The sequence below is a fragment of the Hippoglossus hippoglossus genome, chromosome 7 (genome assembly GCF_009819705.1).
Source record: "Hippoglossus hippoglossus isolate fHipHip1 chromosome 7, fHipHip1.pri, whole genome shotgun sequence".
In the NCBI taxonomy this organism is placed as follows: domain Eukaryota; kingdom Metazoa; phylum Chordata; class Actinopteri; order Pleuronectiformes; family Pleuronectidae; genus Hippoglossus; species Hippoglossus hippoglossus.
Window position 1 is genome coordinate 21,802,534 of NC_047157.1, and position 15,976 is coordinate 21,818,509.

The following is a 15,976-nucleotide window of genomic DNA, read 5'->3' on the forward strand; positions in this document are numbered from 1 at the left end:
TCTCTTAACCTTCAACCGAGTATATTCAATATTGCAATAATAAGACTGATCGTCAGCTTGAAAGCAAAGCATCTGATTTAAATGTGACTTCAAATTCCAGCAGGAACATTATTCTATTAATTGAATTTATGCTTCCTGTATTTGCTTTATTATATTTTGACATTTAAAGAAATTGTTCATTATTTAATATTGCAATAAATATTATGCTACTCTGTCACATCTATTCAAGCACATTTTGAATTGAAGCAGGAATCAGCTTAAATCTATTTTTATCTTCTGAACAGAGGTAAAAAAGCTAAGGACATTTTCTGTATTCAAAGTGAACCCATCAAAGAAAATAACTGTAGTTTTTCTGCAGTAATATTCTGGTTCAAATGCAATAATTGCAGTCTGTTATTTTCCCCTTCATATTTACATGTATTTATAATTGTACTGTGTGTGCACTACATCTATATTTTCTATTCTATCATTTCTTATCCATTTTTCCATTTTGGATCTTGCCACCTTAAGCGAGGCTGCCTTAACAAAAACAATACCAGACCGTGTGGCTCCACCTCCTCAGTGCCTGCAGGGGGCGTGAGCTCATGGTGCATGATGAAGGGAGGGTAGTAAGGGGGGGAGGGGGCTCGTGCCTGTGCATGTGTAGTTATGCAATGACATGGGCCTGCGTTTGCGCATGTATGCCAGTGTGTGTGTAAATGTTGGCATGTGTGTGTGTGTGCACAAACTGTGACTGCTCTAATCCTCTTGAGTGGTGTAACACAGGCAGAGAGAAACACACAGGAACCACAGACATTGTGGAGCACACGCCATGAATAAAAAAAAACGTCTTATTCATCTTCATGCAGACATGAAGTCATGAGGAGCATGTCTGATGCAGAGCTGCACTGTGATTGGTCCTGACGTGAGGATGCATGTGTGTGTGTGTGTCCTGGTGGAGCTGCAGGGAGGCATGTGAGACAGGTGTGTGGGGGTGTGAGCTTTGGCCTGTGTGACCAAGTCACACCAGCAACAACAACACACAGGTGGACTGGTCCTGCACGTGAAAACACACACGATCCCCTTGTTTTCCAACAGCCTGGTGATTATCTCATGGCTGTAACAAGGTCGATTGTGCGTCTCGGCCCGGCTGAGTCAAATGTTGATGTTTCTGATGACAACATCTGAGAAGAAAGCATTTTTCCCGGCGTTTCTAAAAACCATGATCTGACCCGAGCTGTGTTGCTGGTGCAGAGATGCTATAGGCAGGTGCATGTAGTGAAAGGACGTCTCAGAGCAGCCGATGACTGAAGCTCTTTGTCTGTGTCTCTGTGTACGAGCCATGACACAAAGAAGACTCTGTACCGAGGGAATTCATTAACGCTAATTTGGCGGGTTTGAAAAGCAAACACGTACACGAGTACACGCACACACACACACACACACACACACACACACACACACACACACACACACACACACACACACACACACACACACACACACACATATGCCGCCTTTTCATTACAAGTGAAGATGCTATCACTTATATGAAGTTAATATCTTTTGTGATATGGTCTATCATCGTACAGTCTGCGACAAATATGATTTACATCATTACAAACAGGAGAACGAACATTCTCTCACTTAACCTGCCACATTTGATGAAACAAAGTAAAAGTACTTATTGTAAAACTATCAACAAATAAGGAATTATAATTATTATCTGAAATTATATTCACATTATATATCCATTTATTCATCCTAGTTAGAATGATGGAAGAAAGATGGATAAAAGGTAAGAGATTCTTAAAAAGAAAAATGAAACTAAATCCAGAAGAAAGTCTAATTTAAAAGGGGAGCATAGCTGTTGCTGTAGCATTAGAATATTTCTTCATTGTAATAAGAGGAAATAACAGCACTGAGGAGGTTTCTCCAACATAAACAAGCTCTCCGCTGTCTCTCTGACTGGTTTTGGCGGCCGTGGTGAACTGCAGATGGTTCACACTCACCTGCCAAGTACATTTGCTCTTATTCCAAACTGTTTCAAAACCATCTGGTGCATCAGATTCCATGTTTTTTTTGCCACAGTGACCAAAATCACAGACAACGCAGCTTCACATCGACATGACAACATGTTTGTTAGCTGCACGTCGGCATAAGGAGGTGGAGAAATCACTAATCAGGCTACTTTTGAAAAGCTTCTTATTTAAAGCAGTGGTTTGATACTTCTTTGTATTCCTGTAAAGATTCAGAGAAGTTTAATACCACTTTATATGTGAAGCTACAACCAACAGCTGGTTATCTTAACTTCGGCTGCTGGGGGTCTCTCAGTCAAAACAACAACAAAAGACCTAGATTGATGACGTCGTGAAGCAGAGTGGGATCATGGGAGTTGTTGTCTTCACCACCGTTGCTGATGAAGATCTACCTGACGTGACTCAGGCACAAATCATGTTCACGCATGAGGTCGTGTGTTAAAGTTTTATTCATGTTACGCATCAAGCTGCGATGAATAGTCCCGGTCCGTCACAAGTGACCAATACAAACAGTGAGATGGAGAAACAACCGACTGGCAAACTGGCTAACAGTGTGTTTTTCCTTCGTCAAGCGTAGTTTGCACCAGATGTTACAGCCGAGACGGACAAAGGTGAAGTGGATATGACGTAATTAAAAGGCGACAAAATGAAATGTCCTGTTATCTTGAATAAAATTGTGAATTTCTCTGGGTTTGAACATTGTTGGGAGTATTTTGGAAAATGTAAACAATATAAATAACATAGGTCTCGATGTTTTAAGACATTTTAATGAAGAATTGTTACATATTATATCTTTAACATAAAGAATGAAAACAGGGAAATGTCGTTACCTTAATATCAATGAACAGACATAAGAGCAGGATTTTCTTGCCTAAGTGTTTGCAGGACACCTCACTGCGACTTAAGGACTAGTAATCTCATTTTCCTGGTTTCATTGGTGACTCTGCCTGATTTTAGCAGCCAAATCAATACAAGACGGGGGGGTTGTGTTGCAGGTTGCCACCAGACATCAGAACAGACGCCACGTGTCCTCCTTACCTCCCAGAAGCTGTCCATGGTGTCGTCAACACCTGCACATTCATCGTAGGAGCCAGACATTTTGTTGGATGTGGCAAAGCACTCTAATGACTAAACCTGTCCTCTGCAGCAGAGCTGGGTTCCTCATGCACTGAAAGAGACGGAGAGAAAAACACGGTGAGACAGTAACTTCACACAAAGCATGGAGAAGTGAGTCTGAACACACATATGAAGGAAAACATCTCTGTGTTACACGACACAGCAGCAGTGGGGCGATTTTCCCCGGGCGACTGCAGGGGAATCTTTCAGAGTGAGGGTTTCTGTTTGAGGCGTTTATAATAATGGAATAAAAATAGGTCTCCTCCACCATGCATGCATATAGCTCCCTGCCCTGAGGAACGAGAGGGAGCATCTTCTATGTGTGGTGTCCTAGAAACGACACCAGAGAGAGCGGAGCCTCTCACAGCGCTGACCCGGAATCCTTCCACTGTGCAAACCTGCGTCATTTTGAGACCTAACATCTGAGAGAGAAAGCTCAACAACAACACACACACACACACACACACACGCTACACACGCATCTTCATGAACTCCAGCAGCCCAGAAACACACTTTACGTGTAAACAGAAAGGAAACAGAGATCTACGCGACTATTTTTACACCCGCACGTGTCCTTTAATGATGCGGGTTTAATCAGCTACTCCTCTGTAAAGCTGCAGAATACAGTTCCTGCAGGATTTCCTCGAGCATTAAGGGTGATTTATATTTATTTGTGTGACGTCTGGTCGATATCTTACCACCGAGGTTAAAAGAGAAGAGACTGCTCGACGCTCTATTGGTATCGAACCCTTTTGAAGCCAAATCCATTTTGCTCACATGACTAATGCTCTTCCCGTGACAGAGATCTCTCCATTTGCACTGCAACATCCAAATATGACAGTGCATTAAAGTGTAGGTACCTAATAATGAGAATAACGAGGCTTTGTCGATGACATTTGTGCTCTCATGTGGTTTCTTAGCTGTTATAATTGATTAAGGTTGATCGTGCTCATTATCTAATTCTGCACATTGTCTCACAGTCATTCTTCATACGCTCGCTCCGAATGAAATGTTGGTTTCGCACGCCACACAGAGGTCAAGGCAGAAGAACGATGATTCATGGCCATTTTAGATTAAATTCTGAGTCAGCACTCTTCTGTCTGCAGCAGCACCACGAATGTTTGGTTTCAAATATTAACGGTGTCCTCGATGATTCCTCCGTCAACCTCCCTCTGCAGTCAAGTGCAAATTAACTCCTGCAACATCCTTCATCCCCGGGAATGAGTCACGAGCGACGACTCCCCGCGTTAGGCTCAATTTGAACGCGCCTGGCCTCACTCTCCTTGTACACAACACAACAGCGTAATTGTCCTTGTAAGATAAATAAAGAGAAACTAGAAGGTCAACCTGCGAGTGGAAAGCAGTTTTAGTAGCAGCTCCCTAAAAACTCACTCTAATCAAAATGAGGTCTGAGGAACAGATAACAAAATGTACCCAACTTGACTGGTTCTGGTTTCATCTGAAATCTAGTCCAGCTCAGTCAGTGTTTTCTTAGCTGTTGTGTATTTTAACCATTACTGTCAGCAACCGTCACACTGGAAGTCTGTGGAGATCATACTAGTTTCACTCTGCGCTGGATGTAAGACCGAAGCAGGAGTTCATCACTTAACAATTTCACAGTCAGTGCCTGAATGGGAGACAATTTGTGTCTTTCAGCTGCACTCAGATCAGCAGCTCAGTGTTTTTCTGGTGAATCATCTGAAAACAGGGCTCTGACACTGACACCTGCTTAGACTCTTCGTAGGAAAAACAACATTTCACTGGCCACAGGGAGAGACTGGGTTCTATTACTACTCCAAATATTGACAGTATCCTAATTCAGACCTGTAGATCATAACCAGTCGTGTACTGGGGAACCAATATAAAGTGAATGTGATGAAAAGCACTATATCCAACATTTTCTGTCCCTGCATCACTTCATTATCATCTCTGAAACTTTGTTGGATAGTTTCTAGTCGATCTTTTTCATTTATTTGAACTCGTGTGTGTTTTCACTGGACCTTCCACGAAATGTGTGACTCCAGATGAGTTGGGACACACCCTCAGTAATCCCCTTCTTCAAAAGAGGGACATGACCCCCTTTCTGTAAATCCAACACCGAGGAGACGTGGCAGCCACCACAACAGCCGGCTGTACAGATTAAAGAGCTGGATATGTAATTCATACCTGGCTCCACTGAATACGACTCATGACAATAAAGAAACTCCAGTTACATCACTGATCTACAATACAAGGACAAAAACCTCTCTTCCTGAAGACAAACAGTATAAGTTTATATATGTATATGAGCTTCTATGAAGAAGAGTAAGTCGAGTCATACCACTCTCATGTCTATAGATCAAATATGAAGCTACAACTGCAGCCAGTTAATTTACGATGGAGATGAGAAGCATCTATTCCGTCCAAAAGAAATAAAATCTGCTTCATCAAACGTTCACATATTAACATGTTAAATGTTTGTTTTATTAAAACCAACAGAGGACAAGACCTGGTTTTCTGGTCTTTTTAATCTAACTGGTCAAACTATCCCTTTAAAAATGAAGCTAGTGACAAAGTGTCCAGTGGGACGAACCATTGAGGTTGATATTCGTCAAGCAGTTGGACATAATAGACATGATGGTACAGGACACATGAGTAACTATAGGGCCACTCAGAGCACAGAGCGTTGCCACTTTATCACCACTTTCCATAAATATACAAATATATTGAAATCAGATACATCCAGATCATTATCCGGATCTGCAGTAAATCTCACCTGTTAGATATTAGTCCTCTACACATGCCTGATTTTGTTACAGAAAGCATTGTGACTTTAGAAATTCACAAATGTTGAAAAACGCAGAATCTCAAGGTCTAACCATCTAAAGGTCTGTAATGATCTAAAGGTCTGTAACGATCTAAAGGTTCGTCCCTGAACGACGCCGCATCCGTCCACCATGTTTTAACCCATCCATTACTTTTTGTGTAACCCTGCTAACTTACACAAAAACAAACGCAGATGAAATCATAACCTCCTTGGCGGAGTTAACAAAGTAGTTAATACTTGTTCTACTCTTCCTTTAATTAATAACTTTTCAGTACATTTAAACTAATTCCAACATGAGACCTGCCAGTTTGCCACTATGGTTGATGATGAAAATGCTCCCATCTGGGGGATTATTGTGAGGCCCCCTCCCAGCAGAACTGTGATGCACCACAGACCGACATTAATGAAGAATAAAAACACACTTAGAGCTTTGACAACACATGAAGACTCATCTATCTGATACGTGTCATGCAGCTGTAAGGTTAAACCGCACTAAAGTAATAATCTTAATCTCGGCAACAAATAAAGACCCATTGATCAAGCTACCAACCCATTATCCTGGTCATCCAATAAGCTGCGGCATCCGTGACTACAACACCTTGTGACATCAAAGCCTGTTAAGCTGCGGCACCGCGCCAGAATCCCATCTCACAACAAAACCAGTGTTTCCAGCAGCCAGTTTAAACAAAACTCCCACCTAAACCAACACCTGATGACATATGGAGCGCATCTGGAACAAAGTAAAACAAAACAAACAGCCAGGTCCACATATTTCATGAAAAACTCATGTAGCATGGATAATTACATGTGCATGTTCATGTTATGACAAAAGCTGAGAACTGAAGAAGCTTTCAGTTTCTAAAAAGAATAAAAAATACCACAAAATAAATAGATTCTGACGTCTGGATTAGTTTCTCCTTTCCTCAGACAGTGTGGACACGTCATCTGCCCTAGTTGACTCTAGGTGATACAGCTGAAGGAGGACTCATCACAGAAATGTCCCAGTTTGGCTGCACGGTGGGAGAGTGGAGTGTGTCCCATTAGAATGATAAGCGTTGGGGGGGTGGGAGTGGTAAGTGTCCTGAAAAGGGGCTTATGCTGCAGTCATTGAGGTCAATCCACCTCACTTTGCATTCCCCTGGTGTAAGAACTGGCGAAGAAGACACAGTGAAGACAGAGTAGAGCGATTCTAACATTAGCCTGCTCAGGCTATATGGGATCGAACAATGAAAATGATCTGTATATAAATGCAAAGAAACAATGCAAGAAATATTGCACACAGGTAAATAATCGTTACTCGAAGAAGCATGAATCCACTTTCAGTTCAAAACCACCGACAACCCACTCACTGACTGAAACACCTGCTGCTGTCAAATCATTTGCTTTTGTAGTAGAAAGTCTTACGGGAATCTGTTGTGACAGCAGAGGCAGAGGCGGTTCTCTGTTCTCTGAAGTTTACAAAGTACAATTCAAACTTTTGCACAACTGTAAATAACTAGACATTCTTCAGGAGGATCACTTACCACTGTTGGCTCCATAATTGCAAAAAAGAAAATTGTAATCGTAAAACAACTCCGAGAAATGTCAGGCTCCTCCTGGACGCACGGTTTTATAGTCCCAATATTTATATATATCTCCTCTATGGACCGTTCTTGGAAAGGTTATGGCTGTGCTGCAAATGTTAGTTTTGCAGCTTTGACCTCTGTGGCCAGAGCGAACCTAGAGAGGACGATAAGTCTGACCACACCAGCATGTCTCAGAGGCTGAGGGATAATCCTGCAGTGTGCCACTTGAATAGCTTTAGAGGGGGAGGGAAGAGGAGAAGTGGATCGGATGAAGAGAGACGGAGAGATAAAAAGTGGGACGAGGAATATGATATTGACATCAAACTGTTAATTAGCTATTTACTGACAGGGTAGCATAACCGTGAGAAGCTGATAAAGGAGCTTAAGGTTATGTTTCCTAATCTTTATTTATATTTTTACACACATTATGAGTTCATAGTTGGCTGCAGGAGTTCACAGCAACATGACCCAACCCAATTCTGCAGGGACTTGATGAAGATGAATGTTTTTAGGACAGTTAAAGAGAACTCCTGACACAAATGTCCTTTACACAGTCAGCTGGTTTTAAAGCACTGAATGGGAACCACAACAAACACGTAAGCTCGTTAGAGTAAGAAGATTTTAGAGAGATGAACTAACTTTACTCCAGCAGATTATTAAACTCACTGTCTCCTGACAGCAGCAGTGTGAAGACCAAGCTGCTGACCAGACGCTCTCGAGAAACGTACAGTGATTGAAAAACAATACATCTAATGTGCCTCATCAAACCCAATCAGATGTTTTGTTACAGTTGGTTTACGATGGCTTCTTGTTGGGATTCTGTCAGATGAGAACAGCGTGTCCTCCCCTTTCACTGACTGACTAAACGAAGACGAGCGAGGAGAGAGACGGAGGGAGGCTTTTCATTGACATATGGCGAGGAGAGAGAGACAACGAGGCAATGGGGGAAGGGAGGATGAGACGGAGGTAAGGGACGGAGGTGAAGGGCTAAGAAGTTCTGGAAGAAGATGCAGAATGTGCAAGATGCTGCGGTCAGACATCCGGAAAGATCCTGAGTGGAACAGAGAAAGAGCCGAGGGGCCGGGACGGCAGCTGAACACATCAGGACAGAGATGTGATTCATCTCACGGCGCAGCACAATATAAGCGGGCTGGTTGGATGTTGCCAGGAGACAGAGCTGCCTTGTGCAGACTTCACATACATACACACACACACACACACACACACACACACACACACACACACACACACACACACACACACACACACACACACGCCGTTACAGCCCAGGCCGTCATTAAGATGGCCATGTGACCATCGCTTTGGTGCAAGAAGGCTGCTTGAGTGACGCAGTGTCAGCTGTCACTCACACTCGTGGGACGTACTCCAGTGAGCACCGACACTCACAAGAGAGAGAAACTGGTGGAGAGTCAACGAGTACTGACGCAAAAAGAAAGATGGAGATCGAGGAAGAAGAACGATGCAGCCATCCGAGTTAGATAAAGGAGAAACAGTGGAATATGATCCCTGTGAGAGTGGAGGGTGGTGGTGGTGTTTATCAGCTGAACGTGTTATGCTGTGAACCCTCCTCAGTGCTTGCTGGGGCAAAGAGGAGGAGAGTCAAATCTGAACTGACGTGTTGATTCAGACGGGGAATCTGCAACAGAATTTAGAAAAACAACCCCTCATACCCTCTCACATCTTCATCAGCTCAGCGTGAGCCTGCAGCCACCAGGGCAAAGTCCCTGAAACGTCAGTATACGAAGACATAATTGCCTTTATTTGTTTAGAAACATCCTGGCAGAGAAGCAGACAACCGATATAATCCGATGTACCCAAGAGAAATGTGCTACCCAGGTTTCTTAAAACAGGAAATGCTTTTTCTGTGAATCATCCTGCAGCTAAGCTGGTAGCTGAGAGGCTCTACACAGGCACTGTGGTGCTTTGATGCTGATGTTAGCATGCTAACATGCTCACAACGACAACATGCCGATATTTAGCACATCTCATGTTTAGCATGCTAACATATGCTGTTAGTGTTAGTTGTGTTTTGTCTTTTGTCACAATTTGACAATAAAGTGAAATCAAATGAAATATTTTGCACCAGATGAAAGAACTGAGGCTGTTAGAGATGTGTTTAGCTGCTGTTTGGTCAAACGCCCAAAGTTTACAATGTTAGAGGATTCAACTTCAAGGGGGCAGTAATGTCTAAATTAAATTTCATAGCAAGATCAGGATTCGTCCTCTGGGGGCAAACAAATGATGAAAGCGGACAAACTTTCATGTCCACTCGCAGTCAACCCAAGTGCAAGTTTATTTCAATTTGAACCAAAATGGAGGACCTACATCAGCGCCATATTGCTAGTGTGGGAACAGAGTCTGTACGTCTGAATGCCCACCATCACGTGTCGTACACAACCTGACGAGTGTGAGACTGTAGCTTCTCCATAAGCTGAGATCAGTTCTGTATAACCTGTAGCACTAGAACGTCACTTTCTATCCATCTCCAGCATCAAACGCACGAGACATTCTGTGAATAACTCAACTCATCACAACAGAGCAGCTACTGTTCCAACACACATTTCATTTTCACTTTTTGAAATGGGTTTATTGCAACAGCCAGATGCAGCAGCCAGTCCATCGCAGACGAGCTGTGTGTGTGTGTGTGTGTGTGTGTGTGTGTGTGTGTGTGTCATGATTTCAAACACACAAGTGCAGGATGACTCAGCTATCTGATCGCTGAACGCCTCCAGAGGTTCTGGGTTGGGTCACTGCCCCGGGGGGGGGGGGGTGCAGTGCAAACTGTTTCTACACAGGTTCGAATCTCCAGAGTCTGGTTTGATAAAAGCACGATTCAGATTCTACAGAGATGTGAGGTAATGGCACCGGGTAAAGAAATTAAGTTTATACCGGCAAATAAAAATAAGAATAAAAGAGCAAAATCCAATTAAAGAAATAAAAGATGTAATTAGAAAAGGTTGTTTCCAAAGCACATTATCACAAACATATCTCATAGTGGAACTAACGAACAACTAAATGATCCACAAAACAAAATGATGCAAGAAAATCAAAATACAAATGAATGAAACAGGGGCGTCCTGGTAATGAAGTGGTTGAGGTCATGTAACTGCAAACTTTCCAGTTAAAATAAACTTTATTCTAAAGCCATAAGAGGAATATATATCTGTGATATGTTGACCCTCAGAAAAGACAGTGAAAAGGACAAATCTTGTGTTTTGAACAACAGATCCCAGGACCAGAAACACAATAAATCTTGAATAAAATGGACACTAATACAAATTAGAAATTAAAATAAGACTTAAAGAGCCATAAGACTACTAACACACATACTAAACCACATGTATGAATCACAACAGATGGAAATCCAAGGGCAAACTCTTTTAAATTCAAACCCTTGACTGCAGCCTTGTGTTAGATGGAAATAAAAATCACTATCAAATCAAATCAAATGTACTTTATTGTCCAACAGCAGCTGCAGAAGAGTACATTCAAAAAACAATAACAACAAAAAACAAGGACATATCACACGAGACCCAGATTATTGCACCTGCCCTAAAACATTTAAAATGATTGCTATGTGAGCCCAATAGTCAATGCATTAACACTACAGTATGAACAGAAACAGCCAATCTGTGCACTACATTCAGGCAAAACTAAAATATCAAGACCGTTCTTATTAAGATGTTTCTGTCCTGCTCTCTCTTTCCTTCCTCTGCCTTGTGTTGCTCTTATCAAACCTGAATGGAACCTCAGCGGTCTGATGTCACTGTTGTTATTCTCCTAAAGCTCAATACTGCAGCACCTCTCCGAGTATCTTCTTTAATACTAGTCACACCAGCTTAAAAAGCAAAAAAAGGTTAAAAAAACATGAACCCTCAATGAAAAATTCCTTGAGAAAGATCATTCAATGAGCTGTAGAGAGTCGTTGACATGACAACTTGACTCACATTCTCTCCTTGTGTGCAGTATTACTACAAAGCTGGCCCTGTGCAGGCCTAGCGTGAAGCATTTCAATGACAGAGAGGCATTGAGCATTTATCATCTATTATACAGCTAATTCAGAGCAGTGCAGTGCGATGCATTCAAGGATCCGGGAGTAAAAGTTGTATTCATTCAGTCTACGCACAAGTTTCACCTCTTTATCATCCCTCCAAGATTAATTAAAGTAGCAGTACAAGCTACTATCAGAATTAAGGCATTGACATAAACTGGTTCATTGAAAAAAGTCATACATAGAAGATTGAGGACATAAACTGGTTTGACAAAATAGGCAATAAGAAAAAGCCAGTCAAGCTTCCAAAGATGGGTTTAAATTTTAGGTTGAGAATAATAGAAATTTAATAAATTGTCTTTTCCTCCAGCACCATCCTCAAGTCAAATTATCAATTTGATCATTAATGTGTAAGATGAAACCTGCAAAACTAGCTTTGTATTGTTTTCTGAATCATCCTTGTGGGAAATATATCAACATTTGAATTTTTGGTACAAATATTCCGGTTCCTCCACAGGAAGTAATCACTTTGGTGATCCCTTTACTTCCATAAAACATGTCCAATACTTTGATTTATGACCAAAGACCTGTTGGTGGACCTGTTAATGTATATAACATTTGCTATACAAATAAAATTTAATTGAATTAACACATGCTATATAGGTATATACCTGTTTGCCATGTATTTATACACCAATCAGCCTTAACTGGTGTTAATTATGTGGCTAACGAGTGTACATTACTGTGTTCTTAGCAGTTCACACAGTTATTAGTTTTGCAGGTGTTTGATCATATTAAGGTTTTAGGTATATTGATATTTTGACGTGATGATATAACATTTAGAGGAAAACAGATTCTCCAAATTTCATGGTAATCCAGCCATTAATTATCTATTTGAAAAAAGATAAAAATTCCACTGTAAAACGATACAAGACATTTCTATGTTTCTTGGATTCATGTGGATTTACAATAACGAAGCTAATATTGATAAAGGCTAATCAATGTGTACAGAGACTTTGGTGAAGATCCTTTCTGAAGAGCAGATAAACAGTGAGAGATCCCAGACAGCTGGAAACAAACGGTGGGAGACAGGAAGAGACTATTGAATAAGTCTCTGGGATTCATCCCCAAACTTGGCTGTTAAGCAGAAACATACATTTCACAATAGGCAGCATTTATAAGATACACACACACACACAACGGAACAGAGTTGTGATCTAACACGGTGTCCCGAGCGCTGCTGCAGTGGTTATGTAACTATCAAGCCTCATGCCACAAGCCTCCTGGTGACAGTGTGGTGGAGACGGGGGGAAACTGCAGGGGGAGGGCCGAGAGAGATGGACAGGAGAGGCAGAGCCGAGCAGAGGAGGCAGTGATGGGGAGGTGATGAAGGAATGAACTGCAGGAATGCAGCATGTGGCTGTGAGATGGAGCAGAGAGGATGGAGGTCCTGGTTCCAGTCCAGTTTTTCCTGATGTCCAGGCGGAGAGAGGAGCCGAGGAAGAAGGGAGGGAGCACACGAGCAAAGCAATAGTCACATCGGAGAATGTTGCTCTTCACACACAACAGCGTTCCGCCTTCTCACCGCTGAGCGGGGTGATGCTGCACTGAATACTGATGGGCTGCTTCCAAATGCATCGTGTGTGTGAATTGTCGAGAAGCGGGGCGAGTGGGAGGTGGAGTCACAGAGAGGGTGACTATGCTACACATGATTTTATGTGCATTGCATATAGCAAAAACATACATGAGACTAAAATCACCAGGTATTATTATATAAACAATAGATGGGAGGTTTATAAGAGTTAATTCACATCAACAGCAGAACAGGTTTGTTCATAACCTGCTGGTTGTTTGTAAATGAAAGGTTTCAGCTAAAGGCAATGATTGAGTCAACAAACCATTTGGAATCTTGACAGAAAATACACCTTTGCTTTTATTAGTGCATGAGATGGAAAGAAAGGAGGGAAAGAAAATCTATTACAATCAGCTGAATTCACTTTGTATTTTGAAGATGAAAAGAATCGGATCAAATTTTGCCAAATTTCATGGCAATCCAGCCAGTAAATGTCAAATATGAATCTCATGGTGACTCAGAGGATCACTATGGTCATTATGGTTCATCCTCTAGGGACCATGAATGAAGCCAATTTATAAGAAGAGTAAATTGGTGCTGAATGTTTTGTAGCAATGAAAATCTGAGTGTACCATCACCATGACAGGAAACTGACCGGAGAACACAAGCAACAGCACCAGTTGCCCAGAGAAGCGTCAACGATGTCCAGACCATAATCACCTTACGTTCCTATTTATACCCTCCTCTAATACCCGGAGGCCATTTAGGAAGAGTGAGTGCCTGATTCCACCGTGTGATAAGAGACCTGACGCTCAAATCTGAGAAAAGTCTGAGAAAATCCTGCAACGGACTCGCAGGATTTGTGCGAGTCAACTAAAAAGCAAACGAGCATTTTGACTTGAATTTAAAATCTCAGCAAGCGATAGATCTTTTTTAAAACTTTTATTTGGATCCATATTATGTTCTTAGAATTGGCACAAACGTGAAGTGTTTATTTGAAGCAGCCTTAACCAATGTTGCCAATTTGGCTTGCGGCGTGATGGATGGATGCTAACCACGAGCCAAACTACTGCTGTTAGTTGTCAAATAAAGAAGCAGATAAAATAAATAAGTATGGTGTGAATGTTTCTGTGCGAGCGTTGGCAAACCGTCCCGAAGGCATAAACAAGCAGGGAAGCTTGGGCGACCTCCTCGGCTGGCACCAGGAGGACTCACTCTAAATCTGACTTTAACAAATTAGATTAAATTCGACATTTAAACGATTAAATTAGATCGCTATCCTACATTCAGAGGTTTTTATAGGCCGCGCAGCAGAGTGTGGCTGAGCACAGGTAGAGAGATGGTTATGCTATTATTTATTCCTGCAGCAACAAACTCATTCTATTTCACAATCATCCTTTTTATTTGCAAATACAGCAGAATAAAACAGATGTTAGAAGGCAGAGAGCGTTTCCAATAATGCTGACGGTGATGTTATTTTCTTTGAAGCTGTGTTTTCCCTCAGTTTCTTTCAAACAAACGAGCACACTTTGTTTATACTCGGTCTATATTTTTCTGACCCAGCTTCCCCTCCCAGTCTGAACCGCCCAGAATCCCCGGAGAGGCCTTTCTGAACTGGGCCACGGTGTTCTGATGAGCCTCCTTCAGACAGTTACTTAACCTCCCTGCTGCATCGAGGTTCTGTCATGATTCACACAAAATGAAGCGATCAAATCGGGGAATCAATAACTACCCCGGTGCTATCATTCTTCTCCGTGAGACGGCAGCAGTTTCTCTTAGAGACTCCTGAGATAATCTCCTCTAAAAAACAAAATATGAGAGAGTTCATCGTGCACCTCCACCACGGAGCGAGTGCTTCATTTCAAACCAGTTGCAAGAACTGGGTCTCAGACTGAAGAACTGGTCTGACACTTTGCTGATGTAGAAGAAAGTGCTGCTTACGTCAGGGGCAGAGATTATTGTGAGCAACCAGAGCAATAAGACCAAGGTTGAATATTTGTCCGAATGTGTTTTCTCCAGGTACTTCGGCTTCCTGCCACCGTCCGAAGGTGGAGATTGGAGACTCTAAATTGATCGTAGGTGTAAATCTGAGTGTGAATGATTGTATAATATCAGCTGGGATCAGCTCCAGCTCAAGCTCCAAAAGATAAGATGTACAAGTCGAGTCAAGTCTTAACCAGCACCTTGGTCGAAAAGGGTGAAAATGCCTTAGAGACAACAGATCCGTGGATTCAATCAACTCGCTATGAGCTGAAAAGCAGCCCTCCAACATCTCTGTAATCCGATATGTGATGTTGCACCTGCTCATGCACTAAGCAGAGAACACGAAGAGGAATCTGAAATACACGTCTCCAATAAGCACCAAACTTGACCCCTGCTAGTTAGCTCACGGACAGACTGGAACACTCTCATTAAATATTAACAGCATTGGCAAACAGCTACTAATTACCTTAAGTGGTGTGTGGAGCATAATACGGGAAACAAAAGTACTCGGGTCTGTGCTAAAGCCTGATACCTTTTACCTGTGCAGCTTCAGACTAATTGAAGTTGAGGGAAACAGATTTTTAACGCGAGACGACACAAACAGGAAAAAAATCCACTCACCTTCTCCACCAATGGGAGGTCAGGTTTCCATAAACCTTAGGGAGAGCTGTTGGTCCCCTGCAGGAGATCACCTGCGGAGAGAAACACGAGAGGGAGCTGTCAGTGCGTCCGGCTTCGAGTGAGAGTTGAGTGCTGCTGAGCTGCTCTTTAATGCAAATCAGCCCGACGGTGTCCAAACACCAACTATCTTTACAGAGAATAAAACGTTAAGAGATTAGTAGAATTTTATTTTGAACTTTCACGATCAATGGGAGCGTGAGAGGCGGAATATTTAATACTATT

General features: G+C 42.1%; 1 protein-coding gene across 3 annotated transcripts in view; it reads right to left on the minus strand.

Annotated features, from left to right (window-relative positions):
* Positions 1–15,976, minus strand: part of LOC117765418 (protein kinase C and casein kinase substrate in neurons protein 1-like) — a 30,598-nt gene that overhangs the window by 8,238 nt on the left and 6,384 nt on the right. Inside the window, exons 2-3 of one of the 3 annotated variants that reach the window (XM_034592035.1) lie at positions 15,695–15,765; positions 3,057–3,186 (exon numbers count right to left, since the gene is read on the minus strand). In XM_034592035.1, the coding sequence (XP_034447926.1) occupies positions 3,057–3,116 (60 nt within the window). In that variant the 5' untranslated portion in view covers positions 3,117–3,186; positions 15,695–15,765. Of the gene's footprint in view, positions 1–3,056; positions 3,187–7,463; positions 7,698–15,694; positions 15,766–15,976 lie in introns of those variants that run through there. The other 2 variants (XM_034592037.1, XM_034592036.1) reach the window with 2 other exon arrangements.